This window comes from Cyanistes caeruleus, chromosome 2 (genome assembly GCF_971803275.1).
Source record: "Cyanistes caeruleus chromosome 2, bCyaCae1.hap1.1, whole genome shotgun sequence".
In the NCBI taxonomy this organism is placed as follows: Eukaryota; Metazoa; Chordata; class Aves; order Passeriformes; family Paridae; genus Cyanistes; species Cyanistes caeruleus.
In genome coordinates, this window is record NC_141702.1 from 32,084,377 (window position 1) to 32,109,474 (window position 25,098).

General features: G+C 34.6%; 1 protein-coding gene across 5 annotated transcripts in view; it reads left to right on the top strand.

Moving 5' to 3' along the window:
* MEI4 (meiotic double-stranded break formation protein 4) overlaps nt 1-25,098 on the top strand; it is a 130,308-nt gene that overhangs the window by 91,048 nt on the left and 14,162 nt on the right. For 4 of the 5 annotated variants that reach the window (XR_015282974.1, XR_015282973.1, XM_086876351.1 and 1 more), the window contains one exon: nt 345-476. The exons of the other annotated variant lie outside the window; for it this stretch is intronic. Coding sequence is in view for 2 of the 4 variants with exons in the window: in XM_086876351.1 (XP_086732477.1) it covers nt 345-476 (132 nt within the window). In the remaining 2 variants the exon portion in view is untranslated. The remainder of the gene's footprint in view (nt 1-344; nt 477-25,098) is intronic. 5 annotated transcript variants of the gene reach the window in all.

The following is a 25,098-nucleotide window of genomic DNA, read 5'->3' on the forward strand; positions in this document are numbered from 1 at the left end:
GAAGAACTGTATGTGCAGGGTAGTCACCAATTTGCTATGTGAGGAGATGGGTATGATGACATCTGATGCTGGAAAGTGGTGTCCTGAGGAGTTCACACTTTTGGAGCTGTTTGTTCACAGGACAGTTTCCTGTAATGTTAATCTTGTGAGGATGGATGTTGATTTCTCATAGATCCCATATGTCAATACGTCAATTATTGATAGAATTTTAAACTCTAAAATTTCAAATGGGACTTTTCTCTTTAACATTTTAAAATGTAAATCCCTTTTCTACTTGATATTTTGGGATAAAAAATGATTGAGATGCATTTTGAAAGATTCAATTTACTGTTATTTCTCTTTAGTTTCAGGCACTGCATTCTGTATCACAAACTCTGGGTTTGCTAGGAAGGAATAACATACTAAGAAATTCTTTAATATCGCTTCTCCTATCGGAAGTCCGTCAGTTTGCTGAGCAGTTGTTGCAAGCTCACCAGGTACTGTCACCTTTTCTTTTCCTAAAAGGCTAAAGAGTGGTGTTGTGGAGTGTTTTAGCTGTATTTATTTGTTTCTTAAAATGTAAAAAAAGCATCATTCTATAGAATATTAAGATTTAAGAACCCAGAAAATGCTAGGAGGTACCTTAAACAGCAAATTCAAAAAGATAGGCATAAAGTATGAGAAAATTCCATATGGAAAGGTAAAATTATTAACAGACTGGATAATAAATAGACTGTATGAGTTCTTAGATCATAGTATATAATTTTCAAAATACTTGAAGTTATGAGTTAGAAGACTTAGTGCAATGTATAAATTGTTGACTATGCGGGCAATACAACTTTAGTATTCAGCTGAACAAACAATGCAGCTTTGCTATTCTCTCTCTAGCTCATCTAAAACTGGAAAATCAGCTGCTGTATTTTATTTCAGAATTAGATTTCATGTTTCACATTATTATTTCAATAATTTCAAATTATTAATTTTCATGATGAAAAGGTTATCCAGTCCATAATACTGTATTTAGTTTGTTACAATGAGTAGGAGGTAAAGAGCAGAATAGAACTTTTGGTAAAATTTATTCTTAAATATTTTTTTCCAGTAAACTATAGAGGAAAGAGAGGGAGAGAGAATGGATGTTCCTTCAACATTTGGAAAAGAGATATATGAAATAAATAGGGTTTACATAGCTTTTTCATGTATTTCTATACATTGGTATGTATTTTATGCAAAGTGTTCCACTTCACTTGGGATTGCAACTTGATTTTACACTATCCTAAAAACTTTTTATTTGGTGGAAAATAATGTATTGATACATATCAAAAACATCCACTATAGATTTATTTTGCAGTGGTCTAATTTAACAAAAGGCTTAAGTGTTGCTCAAGCAGTCTTAACTTTACACTTTTTACTTCTAGGATATGATGTAGTAGAAATTTTGGACTGTTGGAGAGGGAGTATGTAATTCCCAACCCAAATTTCTAGTATGTTTGAATTATATTCTGAAAATGCCATTTCTTGAAGGAATTAGACAATGAGCTGTGTCTTATTTTAGGTCACTGCTAGAATACAAGATTTATTGATGACAATCAAAAGTCAACAGACTTTTAACAATTGTAAGGATATGGAAATGTATAATTTAAAACAATAATTTGGTTTTTTTTAAGTTTAAAGCAGCTGTTCATTTTTAACATTATTAAATCTCACATGTTTGACAGAATTAGCCATCTTTCTTTTCAGAGTTTTGCCAGTGGCAACACAAAACCTTTCAATGCTCCACAGTGATATCAAGCTCATACTGAGCATTGTGCTTTACTGAGTTAGTTACTATGGAACTGCTTAACCTTGCCATACTGTAATTATTTTTGTTGTTTTCATATTTGCTGAAGCCTCAGGAGATGGGCATCTGTCAATCTGTAGCTGACACTGTAGGATTTTGAAGTGCTGCAGTACATGTAGAAAAACAACTGAAGTTCTGGTTTTCTTAGCTTGTGGTGAAGTCAGTGTTTTTAAAGTTCATGCATTCTTGCATTTAGTCCAAATCGATGTATTGTGTTCATTTGCAAACTCTCATATATTCTATATGTGATAATATTCTGGAAATATATCACAATAGAACTCTAATTCTGAGGGCCTGATTTATGGACCTGCTTACAAATGTTTCCTAATTTGTGTAGCAAGACTTCTGGTAGGTACTATTCTAAAAAGGATTAAAGAATTTTTACTTGTTTTATAATCAAATCTAATAATACAGTATCAGTTTCAAATAAACAAAACACCAGCTTTAAAAAAAACTCTTCATAAATACTTAAATTAGAGTTTGGAGAATGATAATACTTCATATAATGAAACTTCATTAGCTGACAAGTATCCTAATTGTGTTTTGTTTCTTAGGCAAAACCACTGTTAATTGCAAAGAGTATCTCCCATTTAAAACAATCAAATTAGAGACTGTGAATTTTAGTTATGATTAGAGGTGTGGAAATACAGGAGGTTTGGTTTGCTTCATTGTTAGTTTAATTGTTGTTGGCAGATAGGAGGAATAAAGAACTATCTAAGACCTGTATCCAGGTTACTTTGCAATTAACTTTTGAACATTAGATGGAAAACAGAAATTGAAAAAAATGTCTTATTCATCCAAGCAAATTTCTGCTTTATTTTTTATAGTAATATTTTATTTCAATATTGTTGGAATAAAACAACATTCCTTTTAATTTTTCTAAATGAAGCATCTAAAGAGCTCAACATTTCTATTTTAACTTCCTCATTAAGACTTGAACTAAGTTCCAGATAGTTTGTCAAATGCGTGAATTCAAGAATATTCAACTTTATATTCCATCATGTCTTCATTAGATGGAATGTCAGCTCAACCCCTTGAAGGTTTGTGTATACATATTGGATAAAAAAATATTTACTTTATAATTCTGACTGGTTTCAGAGAGTCTGTAACTATGTACTCTTGGAACAAGCTTACCAGTCTATGACCCACAGTTCTAAAGTGCTGTCTGCGCCCCATGCTTTACAAATGGAAAAATTAGGTTGTCTGTTGGACAGTGTTTCTAATAAACTACAACAGACAAGTACAGAGATTACTCTGAATATTTTTATATTGTTGTCTAATTGGTTAAATCCTTTAATCATACAATATAGCAAATTAATGTCAAATGAATCATATAATTTTATATATATTATTTCCACGTATTAATATGAAAAGTAATAAAGAAGCATGTAAAACAGTATAGTTAACCTGATTTTCTACACAGTTGAGTTTTATGTTACTAAACTCTCAAGTAAGTTAGTTTGCTTTAATTTGTTTAAGTACTTCGTCATGAGCTCAAAATAAAGCACATACTTAAGTGCTTCGCTGACACCAGCATGCTGAATTCTAGACAAAATCATATTAATATAAACTCAGTTTGTTCTCTTTATTTTTACAGATGTTGTATATGGGCTCTTGAGTTTTATGTATAATAGGAATCTTTCATGCTTCATAAATACAATTTATAAGAATACTGTAATTGAACCTTAACTTATTATGAAATATAAATTTTCTGATCCCCAATTGGATTCCTACTGCAGAACAGACAGAATTGTAAGATACTAAGATTTCAAAATGGAAGATTTTAGATACTGTGGAAGATGGATTATTTTTCAAATGTTGAGCTTCTCTCATGATAGCAGATCTTCCTTTATGGTAACTTTCAAGGACAGAGGCCCAGAAATGGAAAGCACATAGGTTTACTGGGTTGTTTTCCTATAGCTGGGTTCAGCTAGATGATCAAAAAGCTTAAAGTGCTGAGAACTGAGCTATTCATGTCAGAGCTTGTCCTCATAAGCCTTTCTCCATGTATCTGTTCTGTATCCAGTGGTTGTTCTGGGCAGGTGTGGTACACACCTCATGCTTTATTCCAAAGGCAAGTGTGTCTGATATGATGTAGAGAATTCTTAAGACAATCTCTTCTTCCCTAGAAGTTTATTTATGCAGTATGTCTAATATCTTCAAATGTAAGTTTATATACGTTGTAGTAAAGGTCTCTTGTTAGAAAAAAAGACTGTACTATTTTTTCCCATCTATGGTAGAACATGGCTAAAATAGTTAAGAAAAAAATGACTGAGAATGTTATGCAGCTAGAGAAGCTGAATACTTTTTGCAGTCTGCTGCTGTTTGAGGTTCTAAAATGGTTATCAAGTATATTTGGCTTTTTGTAATTTCTACTGTTTGAGTTTTGCTGATACATCAGATTAATAATTGGGTAAGAAAATTTAATAATTAGGTAAGAAAAAAGAGATTGGTGTTATGTAGACCCTATGAAAATAGTTTAACTTGCATCTGGACATCTGCTCACACTTTTTAAGATGTCATTTCATTATTTGTTATGTTTGAAAGCAGAGATTTTAGCATATTTCCAATTGTGAAGTGTTAAAGATGCTGCAAAATAGTACGCTGAGTAAATGTAATTTTTAGTAAAAGTAATTTTTAGTCCGTGCAACTGCTGATGCTACTGATAACAAAGGAAATAATGGATGGATAGAATAATTAGTGGATCTGCACTTTTTTCTTATATACCTAGCGTGGAGATACGGATTTGGGAATACGTAAATCTCTTCCCTGAAAGGCAGGAATGAAAGAATCAGCCGAGACTTGGTATATGCCTAAAGAGTGTCATACACCTCGGAAGTGTATACCTGCTTTTGCTGCATATGTCATCCCCTATTACAGATTAGATTTTGAGATGCTTGCATGTCGGACAGAACTGGAAAATGACAAATGGTTCAGGCAGTTTTCTCTTCCCTCTCATATTATCTTGAAATGATAGCATTAAGGAAAAAGGAGTTTAGAAGTGTTCCTACAGAACTAAAAAGGTAGCAGGGCTTTGACTACACTTAGGTGCTTGGCAAAATTGAGGATGACATGTAATCAGAAAACCTCAGGTGTGTTTGGGAGCAGAAGCAGCAAATATAAATTACATGAGAAGAACTCTGTCAACTAGGGTATTATTACTCTTAATATTGGTGAATCATGTCATTCATGGAAACATAACTGGAAAAAGGAAAAATGCTTAATTAAAGATACCAAAATATATTATAGCTCAAAAAGTTACTAAGTAATATTTATGGAAATCTTCTTGTTTCAAATTGTGCACAAACTTAAATCTCAGGCTTAAAAAAACCCCCCAAACTAAAAAATCCCAAAAGCCAAAACCTAACAAAACCAAAAACAATATGATTATAAATTAATTATTGATTATTTGAATTTCTGATGCAGTTAAGGTTTCATTCCACCTTCTTTTTTTAAATGTGGGCCGATGCTGGTTTTACTTCCTTATTCTCAGTGTTAATACCGTCCTCATATTGCTTTCTTTACAGCTCATTTAGTTCTTTTGCATGCCTGAAAGCAGAATAAGGACAAGGTGTCATATTTTTGCGACATATGTGGTATACCTGCTAGTCTGGAAGACCATTTGAGTTTTACTTAAACCTGTGTCTTCAAAAAGATAGTTTTAATGTTCCTGTTAAGCTCCCTTTCTCACTGAGCATTCCTGCTTACTGACAATGATTTGCAAAATGGAATGATGTTAGAGAAAATTGAGCACTGCTTCCTTAATGCTTTTAGGGTATTGCAGTTGTTTCTGTGAATAGCATATACACTATATGTGCTCTTAAAAGTTCAGTTTCCAGGAAAGGTAACAGATTTCTGTTACAAATTTACCTTTGGCTTTTGATTTTGGAGAATTGTTTAAAGTCTTCATTATGCATGCTTTTAACACAGTTTCACGAAATGCTTTTTTGGGATACATTATAAATGCACAGTTCCTGTGTCAGTGGCTTTGCAGTCTATTTGCTGCTTTAGTATTTTGCATCTTCATAAAATGGAGAAGTAAAGAGTTGTAGTCCTAGAATTTCTAACTGGGAATCGCTGATAAAATATTTTTTTGTTTAAAGAGTAACTTCAGCTCATAATTAAAACTCTCGTTAAGACCTTAGATAAATATAGTAAAATGTAAATGGAATAATAGAGGATAGTAGTGTAAAAATCATAATTTCATCTTTCTTTCAAACATTCTTTTCATTTTACATCAATATCTTGGATTTCTTAGCTTTGCACAGACTTGTCTCTCTAAATGTGTGACGGATCTGTACATAGTGACTTAGAACATCAGCTTCTCCTGTTGGAACCTCCTTTGTTGATTTCATTTGGTTTTGCTAAAAATACATTTAAAGCTGTGGTTATCTTCCTCTAGAGCTCATGCATAACCATCACTATATTAAAGACCAGGAAGATTTACTGATGTTTGTTTGGTGCTTTCTGAAATGCTCAAGTGCTGCTGCCACAGTCGGAAGTAGCTGCTGTCCCAGGTTTGGCTCTGAAACAAGCAGAATTTTTCTCTCATGGATTTAACTGATGCAGAAGTTATTAACAGAGTATGTTTATATCTGAGATGAAAGGTATTAGCTGCATAGAGTTTGCTTTGTGACTGATTGGAATTATGGTTTGCATGACTGAGACATGTGGAAGATGAAATCTGGCTCCATACCATATTATAAACTTCGTTTTGGGTGACAACACTCTCCCTGGCTGGTCAAGGCTTGATCTGGCAGGGCAGCAAACCACTATTAATTCTGTGCCCAGAGGGGAAAGTGGGTTTCACAGCTGGTATCAGCAGCAACTCCTATTCATTGCTACATTGACAGCATTTCTTGTGTAGATTTAATTTAGGGAGATAGGTGGGATGAGCTAAAGCTGAACATCTTTATAGAAGATACCAGAGATAGATTTAAGGTTGTTGTGCTGAGGACTTAGCGATCTGAGGGTTCAGTTTTAGGTAGGCACTGATGCAACCTTCATCCACAACTGATTCAGTGTGGCTACTGTATTGGCAGGCCTGAGTAAGTGTCAGAGTAAGAGTGAGTTTATTGACTCAAAGGGGCTTTGGAGATGCAGGAATGGAATACTGGAATAGGTTTGTGGTGAGAGAGAAGGAGAGCAGCAGCTAAGTGTGTTTAGATCTGCATGTTAATTTTGAGTTGCAGGATTGGTGTAAGGTTTGGATGTCCAGGATTTGAGCAGCAGGGTATGTTTTACTGAAGTTGGAGGTGTTCCTGAAAGAGAAGCTGTAGTGTCCTCAGGCAGAATATGTGATTTTTATGGCTTGATTAGATTAAGGATTAAGACATTGCTGGTTGCAGTCTTGAACTTGTATGAAATGCAGGTAACCAGATGCCCCTGCTGAGGTGAACCACAATTGTCAATGCACACTTGCAGACATATACTATTACAGAAAAATTTATGGCACCACTATTTTTATTGCATATCTTGTAAAATTTTTTCTTTTCTGCTGAAGTATATATTTGAAATGCATGTAGCACCAACCTTACAGAATTAAAAGTAGTTTTAGAAAATAACCTTCTTGAATCCACTCCAATTTGGCTTCCTGTTACATAAGAATGGATTATTTTCATTTGATTCTAATAGCAATTTACATAGGGAGAAGCTAAATGCATGGAGCAGAAACATGAGAAAAATAGAATAAAAATATATGTTTATTTCTGCTTTTTCACAGACAGTGGCAGTTGCAAGATTATAGTGCAGACTTTGAAGATGCAGCTTGTATGTTTTGAATTTCTTGGCATCTGTCACTTCTGGAATTGAGTTGGCAAAGCCCAATTAAACCTCTGGGTGTATTGTCTTGAAACAAGATCGTTTGGGCTCTATTTCATCTTTATAATTAAATCTTTCATTAAAAGTTAGTACTAGTGTCTCTTGAGTTTTCAGATTATTAAACTTCTAGCTGAACTTGCAGTTTTCAAGAACTCTTTGTGGAGCCTTATAATTTAATCAAAGCTCTTTTACTAAGCCTAGCTACTACATTTAATAAAGAATACTATAGCAAATTCTGTACGATAAATATGAGTGGAGTAATAGGGTTAAAAATTTAAGTAGTATTTCTGCCTATTGGAATAAATTATAAAAAAATAGTTTAGAGTAACTGAATAAGTTAATAATTTTGAGTTCTTCCTACACAATTTGATTATTTTAACTATGATTCAGTCCTGTTGATTAACTTAAACAGACTGAATTTATTGAATGATTGTCAAAGTATGGAATGGAAAAGGTTAGAAACAGCATCTGGAAATGATCTAGTGTAACAACCTCCTCAAACCATTTTTTGCAACTTCCATTTGCAGCAACTCAGGATTTCTCTTGGCCTTTTGAGGTCATTCTGAATGGTGGCATAATCCTCTGGTGTATCCATCACTTCTGCTGTTGTATCATTTCTAAACCTGCTGTGTTTGATAAATTTTCTAGAAGTGAGATTATCGTTGCAAAGTAGTTGAGTTCCTAAAAGAAAAGATGTTAAGTCATATAGAGACAAGTCGTTTTTCTACCTACAAAGAAGTAATACTGTTTAGCAAACCTTAAAGGAGCTTGAGTAACACTATAGGATTTACAAACTAGTGAAGATAATAATTATCAGTTTATGGAAACGTAAGGTGAATATTGAGACATGCTCTGAAATGTCTCATTTTTCTCAAACATCCTTTAGAAAACCTTTCATGTACCTGAGAAACTTGGATGAAAGCACATACCTCACTAAATTAGCCCTTAGCCTTCCAGGACTGAAAGATATTTCAGAGGGACCTTGAATAACAGCTAGAACTAATTATATTTAATTATGTTCCAGATCTTTTCTCTTGTTTATTTTAAAATTATTTTAATGAAGGAAGCAGTTTCAAGGAAAGCAACACATTAGCTTCTCTATCTGTTTAATTTAGAACTTGCCTGATCTTAAGTAGGGTTTTGAATTACTTGAGCAAGCTAGCAAAATTACTTATCTAGAAACTTGGATCTATTAGGAGCTGTTTTGTTTTTCATTTAGATTTGTTGTTCAGTTGGGAAGCGTGCAGCTTATACAGTAAACGTGATGAATCTTTCTTTGTGTCCACTCAAATCAGAGAACATACATTCTTTTTGCTTCTGGGGGAGGTAAGGTGCTGCTGGTTAGGCCATGCAGAAGGAACAGGTAAATGACCAAGGATTGCTGAGAACTCAAATTACCTCTAGGTGCAGTGCTTGCCAGGAGCAGGAGTCATCAACATGGTGATCCTTCGCTGTGATTAACCTCCCTTCTGTACCCATCTAGATATTCTCACTGTCTGCTGCTGTTGTGTTACTGCTGTGTTTTTCATGTTATCACACCTCCCTTCCAGCCATATAAATCCCATCACAATTACCTTTCTTTTACTTCTCAGACCTGATTGCATACCAAACCTTGTGTGTCTTTCACAGACTCTTAGCTCTTATCCAGGAGAAGGTAACACCACAAGTCTGGGGCTGAAGAGGGCAAGGTGCCTTTAGGCTTGAAAACTCTATCTCACTGAAAATAAGAAGTAATTCTAGATAATTGGTATGTTTTTCTCAAAAATAAATTATGTATAATTCCAGTTCATATTTCCAATATTGATAGCAAAATTAGACTAGTGAGTTGTGCTTCTGTCAGATAAATGCTGTATTGTTGAAAGACATTAATGTACCATCTGCTGAAAACAGAATAAATTTTCAGGTATAATGTGAAAAGAATACTTTTCTCTCTCAGAAGCAAGACAAAAGAATCAATTCTCACACAGTAAAATTCGCCCACACTGTAGATCAGGTAAATTATAGTGTTTTCTATCATAAGATCTTTTTTTCATTTTGTAAATTTTGGAAAATGTTTACCATTTAGACTGAAACTTTTTTTTCTATAGATTCCTTTCTCAGGCCATTTTTGTATGTGAAGAGGAAGCCATAAGTGTTCACAGTTTTCACAGAAGCCAGCATGGGCTTTGCTTTGATTTTATGCATTTCTGTGTAATAGCAGGCATTGTAAAATCATGTCCTAGAGGCCAAGAATGGATTAGCAGCTACATTGAAAATATTCTTTCTTAAAAGTAGGAAAGCCTTACCTTACTCTAAAAGCATTTTATGAAGTTAAAGTAATATCTGTGGTCTGTGGTATGTGTGGCAATTATAGCAATGATCATCATAAAAAAAAGAAAGTATTAATTCGATATTCAGAGCAGAAACTGAATACTACACATTTCATGGCCATGAAATAACAACAGAAGAAATACTGAATAATATTTACTCTGATTGAGCATCATCCATTCTCTATAGTAACAGAAGCAAGAACCCTTTACAAAAAGAAAAACCAAAAAAAACAAATCACAGCCAAACACCTGTAGGCATAAAAACCAAATTAGGCTTGTAGTGTCATTATATGTATTTTAAATTGCCTTTCCTAGCAGGAAGCTAGTAGTACATTAAGAAACTATATAAAATAAATAAGATCATTATTTGCAATATAAAAAAACATAGTCTGAATCATAGACTTTAATTTCCTCAATGTTTCATGATTCTGCTAGTGAATTCTTTGGCCGACCTCTGGAATGTGTCCCACTACTTTATTCTGCATGGTGGCTGCTCAAGAGCTGCTCAACTCTACTTAGCTTGGAAGAAGAATCTACTTAAATTCAAGTGTCTGAACTTAATTAATTGGAAGTTCATACCTATGTTTTTCTAATGTAGGAGCTGATTCCAGTCTGTGGATTATTTAAGATACAGTTTTCCATCGTCATGGGTTCTTAAAAATTAATTATCATGCAAAAGACAGGTCTTTCTAAACTGTACCCGTCTGTTTCTCTAGAGTGCAGATACCACTATAGAAAAAGCAGAGGAATTAACTTTCAGGGAAAGCATAAAGCTGCTGAGATTCTCCTTATACATGATTTAAGATTAACAAAAAGGAAGAGGGTTTCTGCTCCCCTAATGACTTTAGAGTCACATGGAATTTAAACTCCTTACCGAATTATCTTTTTTTATGGAATAATATTTTGTTATTTGCTCTACAGCATTGCTAATCACCTTTAAGGTGTAACTTCTGGAATAATGGAAAAATTATTAATATATTTCTCAAAATTTGCCTGTTTCCTACAGATAGTGTTGCTAAATAGGCCAAGCAGTAAATGGTGTTTCATGATGACTGTGAAATTTTGCCCACTATTCATTATAATTGTAATGTAATATTTACTAGAACTGTGCTACTATATAAATAGGCAACATAGGATATATGAGAAAGAGTTGATCAAAATATCAGAAATAAATGTGATTACTAAAAAAAAAATATTATTGGTTGGTTTGTGGTTTGGATCTGTTTTTAAAGTTTTGCATTTATTTAAAAATACAATAAATCACAGAATAGGGCATTTTCATCTTTTATAAGTAATCTTCATGGGATTCTTTGTGTGCATGTTTGATGTGTTTAGAGATACTGTTGACAAAAATATCTGTTTCTATAAAATAATCTGGAAACAGAGAGGACTGAGGGGAAAGAGAAGCTGAAAGTATCTCCCAGAACATGAAAAGTTGTTATACAAGGAGACTAATCCTTTTGTGTACTGGAGTGAACAGGAAACCTATGTGGTGATTAAGGTTTGATGTCAAACTTATTGAAGTACTTAAATACATTCATGATGAGCATCTTTTGGAGGTGACATAAGTCATACTTGAATCTATCTCAGGGTGAGGGTGGGATTAAACACTTTAGCACCCTTTCAGCCATGTATCTGAACTCTTTAACTCCTATTTATGTATTACATTAACATTAGTAATATGGTCAAAATTTTCACAAAGGGGGAAAGGAGGCAAAACTACACTAGAATAAATTGAAATACTATTCTGAGAGTGTGGATGCTAGTTTTGGGGAGATTTGTGTAATAAGGATGTAATAATGCTAGTAGGTCAGGAAAGAGGCTTAAAAGAAAATTTACAAAATTTCACTAATTTTAGAAAACTACTAACACATCCCACAATCAGGATTTCAAATTGCAGAAGGTTAAAACTCTCTTCTTCAGGCAGTTGTAAAAGTTCAGGATGTAGATTAGATATGTCCTGGCTGGCATGTTAAACAGGTAATTTTTGCACAGAAGTGACTGATCTGCATCAGAGGAAGCCTTTTGGGGATTTCATATTTGGAGTCCTGTGAATTCTGTGTTTCTCAGATAGATTACTTCTGATGTCCCTGCTTATATTCAGTATTCACTGTAACACCTCTGTATAATATAATTTATCTCTAAAGGTGGAGGAAATGGTAATCTTAAAAGAGGGCTTAGAGACTGGGGGAAAAATGTAGCTGAAGACTGGACTGCACCACTGATTGAGACCTTAGAGAGTTGTGCACAGTTATATGTAAGAATCTGAGTAATGAGTAGATTACAGCTGTATTCACTTGAATAGCATTTCAAAGAATATGAACTGTTCTAGGTTGTATTATGCTAATGACAAAATTAATAATACTCAAGAACCTTTTTTCTCATTTTTGAATATGTGTATCATAAGAGCTATTCTTCAAAATGTGTTTTAGCATACATTTTAATTTCAGAACCTACCTTTTAGTTTCCTTACAAAATATTTTAAATTAATTTGAAAGTTATATTATTGAGTCATGGATTCTGAGGTCAGAGGGAGTCATTTAGTCCAAACACCTTTCTACACAGACAATAGATTTTTCCAGGTGCTGAATTTGAGGATGTGTTATTAGTACATCAAACCTGAAAGCCTTTATTGATTCTGTTCATTGTTTACAATTATTATTCTCCTTATTCTTTAATAATAGTTTATGAGTTTTGGCTCTCTCTGCTTTATTGCCTAAAATTAAGTAAAAGCTAATAAAAAATCTGAACAAATAAAAACCCAGCAAAAATTCCTGATCAAGAATGACAGAACATGCTGAAATAGTATCACAGCTGCATAAAGTTATATATGGCTATATAGAAAATATAATTGTATAAGTTAGAGAAATTATGCATGAAGTGTAAGCAGTTGTCCAACCATGTTTATGTTGAATCAAATCAAATCACTAGTATTGACTAAATATTGTTCTGTTATGATATGTATTATCTATCTGTTAAAATACTTATTTGAGGAATAAATCCATCTGCAGGAAACTAAATTTTTCACAGAACTCATGGTGTAATAGTAATTCTGAATACTGCTACTACATTCAAAATTTAAAGACTAGATCCAGAGCCTGTTGCAATCACTGGAGGTCCCCATTTTTCAGTGAAATTACATTAAATGTTTGGATTTATACTGTGATAACATAATATAGTTACTGAGTTTGGGTACTCTTAAAATAATAGAATTTACTTTGAATTTAAGACAATAATTAAGAAATCGTTCATGTAAGTATAACTGAGTTTCCTTTCTCCTATTTAGAATCTATATAGGATCCCTATATATAGAATGACTATAAATCCTTCCTAGTAATTTATAATTCCTGCTTCTTCTTCTTCTTCTTTTCTCCTCCTCCTCCTCCTTCTTTCTCCTTCTTCATATAGCCTTTAACTTGTATCACTAATGTTTCTTATGGCTCTATGTAAGTCATGATTTAATATTTTTTTGTTTTTTATGAAACAAACTCTTACCTAATGCTACCTCTGCTTATCAGTGATGTCTGCCCTGGTTGTCTCTTTTGCCTCTCTGAAACACGATTCTTCCCTCTGTTTCTTCATTCACAGTGTACCACATTTAGCAAACCTGAAGTATTCTATTTGCATTTTCAAACTTTGTATTGTCCACTTTTATTATGATTCCTGTAAGAAAGCATCAGTTACAGTAGTATCTATTCAGTATCGAACACAAATGTCTGGTTTAAAGAGAAATCTTAATAGTGTAAAATATCTATACTACTTTATGATTGTTTTCATGCCATTCACCTTTTCCTTGTCTTACTGCTCTTGTTTGAACAATTTCAAACTGCAGTGTAAAACTGTAAATATTCAAAGAAGAAATTAAGTAGAGATTTTTGAGGGGCTATCAGGATACAAAAAAAAGGTTATTTGAGATAGCTCCAGCAATTCAATCTTACTGATTCTTAACACTGTTGGAATGGGGAAGAAATTTTTGGTTTTAACCCAACCCCCAGAAAGATATATCCAAAATAAGATGTACTAAACATAGAATTCATAGTAGAGTTGCCATGGCAAAGCTGTTCTTTCTATGACAGGGGATGTAACTGGGCAGGCTCCTGCTTTTCCATGTGACCCTGGTAGCCCATCAGTCTCTGGTCCTGTGGGACAGCACCCCGGAGAGCTGCTGCCAAGCCAGAGAGCAGCAGTTCTCCCTTTAAAGCCAAAGGATCATTTGCTGACTTGGCACCCTGGCACATCTTTCGTCATCCTAAGCTGCTTCCTGATTGATTCTCCTGCTTGTAAAGTGAAGGCAGAGGAAGCAATGCTGGGCATTTTAAATATCTTTGCTGTCAGCTTTAAGGACACTTTGTCACAGACTACTGTGACTGTTGCAGTATGAGAAATTCTGTCAGAATAGCAGCATGCAACATTCTTTTTAACTCTGCATGCAGCACCACCACCTCTCCAGCCAAAAAAACTCAGTTTTTTGCTGGTTGTATTGTCTTTAAAGATGCATTCCTCATGACCACTTTGTCTTCAAATAAGCAGTTCAGTGTTAGGAAAGAGCGTGACTTTATTCTTTTCCCTTAATCAGTATCCATTTCCAGATTTCAATTCTCTGTGAGCAACTGAGTGCAGTTCATGTGTGCAGAAGTGATGGCTCCCAATGAATTTCTGCACATATAGGAATTGGAATAAAATGAACATGGCAAATTTTGTTGTAATCTGTGCACAAGGTACCGATTTTTTTTTTAATTTTTTTTTTTAATTGCAATTGACTCAGCAGAAGACAGAGTTCTGAAATTTCACTGACAAAGATAACATGCCTGTAGCCATTTGATCAGTAATATCTTACTTGTAAATTACCTCCATTTGCTAAGTTCCAAATTCCAAAGTAGACTTTAAAAAAGTAATAAAAAAATCTAAAGCCAAGTATTTTAGACTTATTCCTAAGGAACCTGTTTCTCTGGTAGGAATTTAAAAGACATGGGATTTTCAGTCAAATGCATCATGTGAAATTTGACTTTCAGAAGACCTTCAGAAATTTTGTAGCTATCAGTGTAGTAATGAAACTAAGTTGACAGTGCAGCCTGTGGATTTTTTCTGGATTTAATTATGTTGAAATTAAAGTATATAAATTTAATTGTCTTTATATCAGGGATATATGGACAATTTTCTTATCCAATCATAATTGTTACCATCATTGGCAAAAGATTTTTTCCTCTCAAGGTCTGAATAGTGAAGTGTAAAAGCATTTGCATGTAACTCAGAAACAGAACTCCAGTTTCAGTTGACATATTTCTAACAAGACCTTCAGGGCTTTGTTGCTATAGGGAAATATTAGCAATTAATGTGAAATTCAGCAAATGCACATCTGTCTGCTAAGCTAATAAATAAAACATAGATGGGATATATTAGTTGCCAATTGTATCCAGGAGCATAAGCAGTGAACTGTGATACTTGATACTTAAAATAAATTGGCATCTTACAAATACTGTTTGAGAAATAATTATGGTCTCTGAAATGATTAGCCATAATAATAAATTTTATTTTTCCACTTCTTCATGTTATTTAAAAATCAATTAACTATGTAGAAGTAAAATTATATTTTTGTACTTTAATCAAATATCTGTTAGTGCCAAGAACTTTCTGGGGTTGAAGAAAGGTCTGCTTCCTTTGATATTCTTTATTTGCAGTCCAAACCATGAAATATTATGTTTGTATTGAACAGAATGCTTTTTACACTAGAAAATTTGCACTTCCATAACATTCAATGTGAATGTAGGGGCCAGAATTGTGTTCCAGTCAATTCATAACTGTAGCAGAATTAAGGAAATTCCCTAGCAGACAGGCCCCACTGCCTTTTTGACAAATTCATTATTCTGTTGAAATAGATCTTCCAAGCAGTGATCTAGGATTAATATTCAAGTTTGATGTTCTAATATGGGTTTTGACATATATTCATTGTAATACTGCAAAGATGCTCTGGGAGGAATTTGAGAGATCTCCTAATGAAGTCTTGGGTTGTTGCAGATGATTTTTCATGTCCCCAATTTAGTAGTATCATTCACACTATCATATCGAATAGAAATATCCTTTTCTTCTTCTACTTCAGGATTGGGGCAGAAAACATTCTGGACTATTTCTGGTTTGGGTTCTTTTCCTAGCTACTTATTTTCTTATGTTAAGTAGGGTATCTTTCTTGTAATCTGTGGCTTTACTTTTACTTTATTTTAAAGTTCTTTCTTTTGGGATTTTGTTTTTTTTATTTGGGGAGGGGTGGGGAGTGTTTATTTTGGGGATTGTTTGGTTTGATTTTTCTGGTTCATAGTTGTTTTGTTTGTTTGGTTGTTCAGTTGGACAGAAGTTGCTATAGGACACAGAATGATTCACATGGACATGGTTCAATGTATGATAGGGAATAAAGCTTTTTTTTTATTTTCCTGACTCGAGTATTTATAGATTCTTGACAGTGACCAGGGATTGGATAGTTAGGTTACCACCTTCCCAATCAAACTGGTCGTGCAAAACATCCATCATATTTTTCATTAAGAACTTGGAATTATTTTTTGAGAGAGGCAGAATTACTTCTCTGGGTTGGTTTTTTTTTTGTGTATCTTTGCTGTACGAACTTTAAGTAAAAATATGTGTTTGGAAAAATGTGACTGTTAATTTAGTTTGGTTTTACCTACTCTTTCCAACCCTTCAAGGGCAGTTCTGCTGTAGAAATGCCAATGAATGGATATTAATTTCAAATTAGGTAGGTTATGTCTTAGGTAATAAGATATGAGCACAGTAAAAAGAAAGCCTTTGAGAATTGATTTCCAAGTAAGCAAGGAGGGTTTTTTTAAATTATTCTATGGATTGTGTAAAATCTCAGCCTTCTCAGCAGTCTGATTTTGACACACAAAAATAGAACCATAGCATGTCACAAACGAAAGGAAATGCTACACATAATACACAACCAAACTCTGTTTGTTGTAAATTCTAAAATTAACTGATTTCTTACCTCCTTACTGTTTCTGGTGCCTAATCTGTGGGCCTGCTTGTACGTAATATTTGAGACTGAGCAGTAGATGTGTTTTCCTAGTTAGAGTGCATTGCTCAAAGTGGGCTTGTGAGTCATTGTTTGGCTTTTTGCTGTCAAACAGTTTTGCTGTCTTTCTTAAATCTTTCTGCAACTTTGGCAGTTTTGGATTATTAGTAATATTTCCCTACTATTTCACTGTACAGTTTGCTTTAAGACTGTTGATTTTTCTAGTTTTATAACTTCATACTTTTGACTGACTACTTTTGTAAGCTAAACTGCTATTCTTCTAATTTTTTGTAAATATTCATATTTGTGTATTAATTAAAAAAACCCAACATATATTTTTTGTACTGTTAGTTAAAGAAAAGGGCGCATCTTAGATTTTGTTTTTCTGTGCAACTCACCTGCAGTACTGCAGTTTACAAACCCTAAATGATTTCCAGAGTGAAGCTCATAAACCATTTATTTCACGTTGGAAATGAGAAGGACATTTGTATATGCCCTTTTAAGTGAAGTCAGTACATAAAAGTTCTCTTGATGTCTCATTTTCTTACAAAGAATTACTTCTTTGTGAAGAGATAGATTTGTATAGCCTACTTGCTGACTTAGACTTCTAACAGATTGTGCTGTTCTTCACAGCTTACTGTATTCTTTACCAAAGCACTTGACGTACCCCTTACATTACATATACATTTGATAAATAAAAACAGTAAAACCAGTCTGGGAACAAACAGGAGAAACACTTGGGTTGCCTTCCACAGCAGCTGGACAACATGAAAGGGTTAGCACCACAGGAAGTCTCCTGTTAGACACATTGCATTTTCCTAGTGTCCTGATCCCAGCCACGATAGGATTAATTTTTGCAGTAGCCAGGAGGAGGCATGGCCAGGAGCAGGAGGTTATTCTATATCACCTGATGTCGTTGCCAGGGGCCAGAGGAAGAGCATCTCTTCTGAGGAGAAAGGGGTTCCTTCCTTATCCATGTTGTGGGGAGGGAGCAGTCAGGTAGTGGTGTTTCTGTGTGAATCATTCCCTTCTCTCTTGTGCACTCTGTCATTAGTATTGTTGCTGTTACTGTTCATTTTCTTATCTCCTTGCTATTTCCAGTAATTACTCTTATCTCCACCGTGATCTTAAACTTCTGTGCCTCCAGTTCTTCTCTCTAGCACTCCGAAGGGGAGAGGTAGAGGGAAGCAAGCAAGTGTGGTTTCAGTGGGAGCATTAAATTGGAGACACCCAATCTTGCTATCTCATGGTTTCTCATCAAAACTGTCCTTAAGTATTGTGTTACGCTAATTTTCTTATAGATCATTTGTATCTGTATTGCATTTCCTCCTCTTTCATTTGCCTTCAAGCCATGGTAACATCCAGAGTTCATTCTTAAAAGAGATTGTAGATTTGCATTAGTCTCTTAATCATCTGTCAGTATGCTCTAATCGTGTTACTATCATGCTGTATCTTTCTAAAACAATTTTTATCTTGATTGTCTCTCCAGTGAATACTGCAGTTACTGGAGTAATCACTGTACATGAATTAGTTAACCTTTTTTTAAAAACAAATACCAAAGACATACTTTCAGTCATGCACAAAATCAAAATAAATCTAAAAAATGTTCCTTGGTTCCTGCAAAATTATTCCCACCACTCAATGACTGTCTTCTCAAATGCTTCTAATATAAATGCAAGGAGAGCATTTCAAAACACGAGTATTATAAAAGCAGTAGAATGGCAATTACAGTCTGTGTAGAATACTAATGTGCTACTTAGTGTGAAGTAGGCCTATGTTACAAGTTCAATTCATAGGTGAGCCAATGTAGATTGTTTTCAATATGAAATATGACAGGCAGTGATATTAATAAAAACTTGTTGCTCATATTGCCGTCACTTAATATGCAATTAAGCACAGTTTTAAATCCTAAGATAAATCATACTGCATGCAAGAGCAGCAAATTAAAAACCACTCCAAGTATTTTGTCATTACTCTTTCATCAATTAAGGTAGCAAGGTGGTGCTAGCTATTGTAAATTTAAAATTTGAAGATTGCGGTTACTGTAATTTTTTATTCATCAATGTAATGAATGATTATTTTGTTTAACTCTCAAGAGTTAGTTCTTTAATGTCATTAAACAAGTACAGAAAATAGGTTTTTAGCTATTGTTTCAATGCAGAGCAACTGTTCTAAAATATTTATTATGATTGTAAGAGAAACAAGATATAAATGATGAGGGCAGTAAAATTGGTCACAGGATAATGTCTTCTCAGAAAATACATAACAGACTAGAAAGAGTTTTGGATAAACACAACAGGTTTGGAAACTTCTAAAATCCTTGATTCTGAATGAGCAAAAGATTATAACTTAAAGAGCAAACAAATGAGAGTTACAAGGTAAATATGCAAACCAGTGTATGATATAAAGAAGAGAAACTGAGTATTTTTTTCCTGCCCTTTATCATTGTGCAAGAACTAAATTGAAATTTGAAGGTAAGAAAAATCCTTGCATCTGAGAAGGATACACCTTTGTTCAAAGATAATATCTAGTTTATTTTCTTTCCTGATCTTCAGATCCTGCACAAGAACATTCTAGCTACATTCTCTGTGTGAATATTCCGTAAAAATTCTTGTCATATGAGGTAATTCTCTGTAAACTTTCTTCTTTCTCTAATCCACCTTTTATCTTTGGGCTGTTGATAACCACTGCAGATGTGCTTTTTCTCTAAGGCAGAATTTGCAGCCAATGCTTTGTGCTTCTCTAAGGATCCACATCTAATGGATCCTAAAGGGTGAGTAAGAATAGTAAATTCTGGAAATACTGAGATTCTAATGTGTATCTTGTTCTCAGAAACTGTCAGAGGATGCTGCAGTTTAAAAAAAAGGAGTCCTAAATGTACTAAATAATTAAAAAACTTTTTTTTTTTTAATATCCTCACTTGGTGTTTCTGAATGATTCCAAAATTTTTGTTTTTTCAGAAGGAGAATGGGGTACCCACTGACAAGTATGGGATGATCAGATCATTTTCATCATCACAATAGTCTCCCACCTTTGAATGCTGATTGCTTTTAGAAGGAATGCATGTGGATTACCCACCTGATCTCTTAAGCTTTTTATTTTCTGGTACAAATGTGGTGAGAAAACATCGGTTTAAGAATGTTCTATTGGCTGCATCTCCCAATTCTTACAGTCCTGCTAATCACCAAATATAGTTCACCTTTTCTGCTGTTGTACACTTTTGCTTGATCAGAAGGCAGTGTCTTAAGTCAGGCAACGTGAACTTAATGTTCAAACAGAGCTGTGAAATGGAAGGTGTTTGTCCCAAACAAGGATGATTTCCATCTGATGAGTGAAGGCAGAAAGCTGACTTTTTAGGCTCTACTACCTTTTTTCAGTGTTAAGGAAAAAAACTCACTAAGTTTTTCGCAATTTATGCTGTTAGTAGCAACTTTGTTATTCACCTCAAATGAAGCCAGAGAAAGGCAGCAAAAGGCATTGACTTTATTCAGAAGTCTTCAGTCCCATGTTTCAACACCAGCAGGAGATGCATATGCTGTGTCTGGCATCACTTTCATTATTACTATTTAAAGATTGTGGTATATCAGAACTACCTTTGGAATTGCTTGAATTCTTTCAGACAACCTCAGGCTAGACCAGCTGGCTTGGGGATGTGGTGGTATTTCAAAGCCTCTCCCTCTTCAGGCTTGTTACACTCCTCATGATGACACAACTGACTTGCTTTTGTGAGTTCTGACTTCCCACAAGCATGGCATTCTGCCTCCTTCCTTTTTTCAGTTGTTTACTAAGTGAGAGCATAGGAGAAGAAACACAAATTCTAGAAAATCAGTTGACATCCTCATGAAAGTCATGAGGGGGTATTGTACTGTTCAGCATGTGTGTACTCTGTATGCTTCTGGGATGAGCCTACGTGTTTTTTCCCAGGCTGATCCCTGAGGTTCTGCCATTCATTCTGGTTTAATCACTGTACATCCATGTCTAGAATTCTTCCTTTGTCACCAGATGCTGGCCAGAATATCTCTTTGTTAACAAGGCTGTTTTAAGTCTGGCAAAGTCATAAAAAGATCCAGTTTCAACCTCTGTAATTAATAGATAAATTAAACAAAAACAAAGCAAAACCAGTAAAAAAACCCCAAACCAACCAATCAATCAAAACCAAAAAAATCACCATAGGTTGATTTACTTTTCATTTCATTTGGGTGAAGGAGGTTTGTTGATACTTCTGTGGCTTCATGGTAACAAGTGGAATATAAATGTGAATAAAAGTTAAGTTCTAGGTGTAAGACCAGAAGCATGACGTTAGAATTGAGAATGAGAATTGAGCTTCTCTACATAGTTATTAAGGTATTTATGCAAATTTAAAGTTCTGCCTATACTGGCCTCCCTCGGCAATGTTTTTGTAATGTCTTCAAGAGTTGTTGCTCCAAGGTTTATTCAAGGTTTACTTATTTACTTACGGATGCTATAGGCAGCAGTGGTTGTGTTGATGCTCCCTGTCAATCAAGGTGTAGCGTTTTCATGAGCAGCACCTTCAAGCCTGAGTCGGTTGGAGGGAAAACCCGGCCTGGATTTCTCACAGAGTACGGAATTGAGTCAGTCGGTAACTTGGAAAATCCGGACTGGCTATCTCCCGAAGTGCAGAGCGAAGAACGAGTTTAAGCAGCCAGCTTGTGTGCGATGCTTTTGGACTGCAAGAGGAACGTGGCTGCTGCTTGCCCAACCACCGAAATGCCTTTCCCTATGGTCATCTACCTGTGGGTAGCTTCATTCTTTGAAATGATAGAGTAGGTGAGATGTTTCTTTTCACTGGAGATTTTAGAACCGTATTAAGATCCCTTGCCTTAACAACAATTACTTTGAAGAGGAATCCAGTTCAGTAGATCATTCTTAGTGGGGCTATACTTCACTGTTCTACACCTATAGCCAGAGTTTAGTCCAGTGAAATAATGGTGTAAGCATCACCCACATGACAGCCTAATTTGAGAAAAGTTTTATTAGATACCTACTCTGACATTGTAGTAGACCCAAGAGGCCCAATACATTCCTCTTATTATTTATTACTTTTTCTACTTTTGACTATAATTTCTTCTTTTAAGAATTGCATTTACTCTATAACTTTGTGTGTACATTTTGTATTATCACAGCCAGAAGTGGTTCCATTTACTTTTCCATATTGTCACCTGGGACTGCTGTTAGCTTTGCCCCTTTCAGGGAATGATGCTTATGAAGATCTTTCACAACACATTAAGTTTTCTTCTGATCATAAAAACAAATGCAAGTTTCTGTAAGTGGAAGGAAGGTTCTTCAGCTTAGAATTTTGCCTTTTTTTTTTTTTCCTAAAAGACAGTGGAATTAAAATTAAGATACTAAGTTCCTTCATCTGCACATAAGTATTTGAGCTGATAACACTGATACAATCACAGACATTCAAAAATTGGGTTGGGGAAAAAAACCTCCAAAATGGATTTCCTTCTTGTTGCTAAATCCTATGTCACCTGGGGACAGAAGTGTTTGCAACAAATAATAGGTTGTGTTTTATTCTGGAAAGAGATCATAGCAGTCAAGAAAGTTTCATGGGAAAGTAAAGTAACAGAGTAGTAATGGCTCAATGTTGACCTTGTTGAACACTAGACTAAGATCCCACTGAGGGAACAGTAGGTGGAAGGAGCCTAATTAACCCTTTAGGGTGAAGAAAGTAAAAATCTTCAAATTCTTATTGTCCAGAGGATTGAGAACCAAAAAGAATATTTAATGAGCCCTAGTTCTATATGGTGATAATCCTATCTTCTTCCTCTCCAGTAGGGAATATAAAATACAGAGTATTAAGGATGAGATATGAAACTGGGACAAAACCAAATTAGAAATTTTTACGTTCCAGACTGAAAAGCTTAAAAGCTTTACTAAAGAAATGACTATGTGCCCATATGGCATAGAAGAACCTTAATTCAATCTAAATGAGTTAATTTCGGTAGCAGAAGCAGTCGGAGCATGAGTTCCCTATTGGCTAATTCACTGTCATCAGGGAATCTTGAAAGAATGTGTTGCATGGCTACCTTAGAGCCATAAAAATGTAGCCGTTTTCTCTTTCTTATTTGTTCAGTCTGCAAATTGCTGTATTATCCCAGAAGTTTTCCCTGTGCATACATATTCTCCACAAAAGCATAAACACAAGAATAGTGACTTATTTTTATAAAACAAGTTTGAACATTAAAATAGGAGGGTTTCTTTATACTGCAGCTGATGTCTTCCACTCATTTGTAATGGTGTAATTGCTATGCTAGATATTCCAGACCTTCTAAAAACTAAAAATTTGCTAGGAGTCAGTTGCAGCATACCAGACGTGATCTATGTACCTCAATTCTGATAGGATTTGATTTTGTTTCTTCTCTCTTCTTTCAATGAGTTGGTCTCTAATGATTTTGTGACATGTTTTTGTTAATGCATTCTTGCAGTCATCTGAAACAATTTTGAAGAGCTAGGTGGCTTCTGCATTTAGTATGATTTGTTGATATTTTAATATCTTTCACAGGAATGTAAATTTTGCTTGATAAATTAAGCAATTATGTTAAATTGCATTAAATTTACAGCAAAGAGTTGTGTTAAAAAGCTTTGCTAAATAATTTTATGTATTGCCTACTGGTAGTTATTACCTGATTGTAAATAATGTGGTTTTTAAAATAATGTAGAGGTATTTTGAATTTTTACATCTGGTCCAAAGTTATGAGCATGCTTTATTTCTTGTTCCAGATCATTTAATTAAAAAAACCCCAAAAACCTATCCCAAACAGAAGCTTAGCTATCTTTTTGAAAGGCTAGTCATCTTCTGAAATGTTAACATTTTTCTAACCTTTTCAGCCCAATTTTTTAATAAATACAATGTTGTATCTAACAGTGCATTCTGATGCACAGTAAACCTGACAAGCGTGCAGGCAGCTGCAAAAAGACCAGAGTCCTCTCTGACAATCTTGACTGAATGTAGGTTACCTTAATTGTGGTAGGTATATGCTGTTTGTTGTTTTACACAAAAGGTCATGTGCTGTCGTAATGGTGGTGAGGGTTAGGGACTGTTTTATGTAACCTTCTTGAAACTCCATTAAACCTTGAAATTCTTCCAGTAAATACCATATCCTAATTGCATTTTTAAACTTTGCTTTCCATAGAAGCAGCTTGCAGAGTTTTACATAGTGCTAATTTTTCTGTTAGTCCAGTCCCCTTCAAAGCATCCATGGTTTTGTAGTGAATGTTTTGCATCTTTTGCATCTTTTTTTCCAGTTTGAAGATTTGCTCATTTTCCATTCTTCCATTTTTTTCCATGCTCTTGTGGGAAGTTCAAATTTTTTTAAAAAATTATATTTTCTCCAGATTTCAAAATCAGAGACATGGCCCAGACTCATGGTTGTGCCAGTGGAGCATTTGTCGTCTATTTTCTAGAGATGGGGGATGGAAAAAGTAGAGAAAAACCAGAAGGATGGTGATGGGAGTACAGCATGGAAAGGAATGGCAGACCAGTTTGGAACTGCTAAGGAAGACAGGAGAGGTTTTCAGATGTAATTCATGTAATATTATCATTGTTTCAGGCCATCAGAGGAAATCACAGCCTTAGCTGAAAGGTAGATTTCACCTCCTTTTTTTATAAAAAAATAGATTATCTTTAAGGTCCCTTCCAACCTGAGCCATTCTAAAATTCAGTTCCAACAAGTGCATGTTCTTGGCTTCCAGTAGCATCCCTGACATGCTGCTCTTTTGCTGCCATTGTTTATGGTATTCCCTGGTGTTTCTCTTCAGTACAACGACATTCCTTTTATTCAGCTGTCATACCACCTTCACATGAGTGACACTGTGTTTCTGGAAATTTCAGCTTACTAATTGTTATTGGGGTCCCATATGGGCCCCTACATTTATGTCATCTTTCTGTAACAGACTCACCAGACACCTCAGCCATTTACCTAAAGCATTGTCTTCTAGGTTTCCCAAGTCAAGTGTTCTTTCACTGGGCTTCATTCAGATCCTTTTTGACTTTGAATGTACTTTGAGGTCCAGGTGGGTTAGTTTTTCTCTGGTTGTATTTTTTTTTCCAGAATTAATGCTTCTGATTCAAATTTAATTGCTTTAAACTTCTATAATATCTCTGTAGT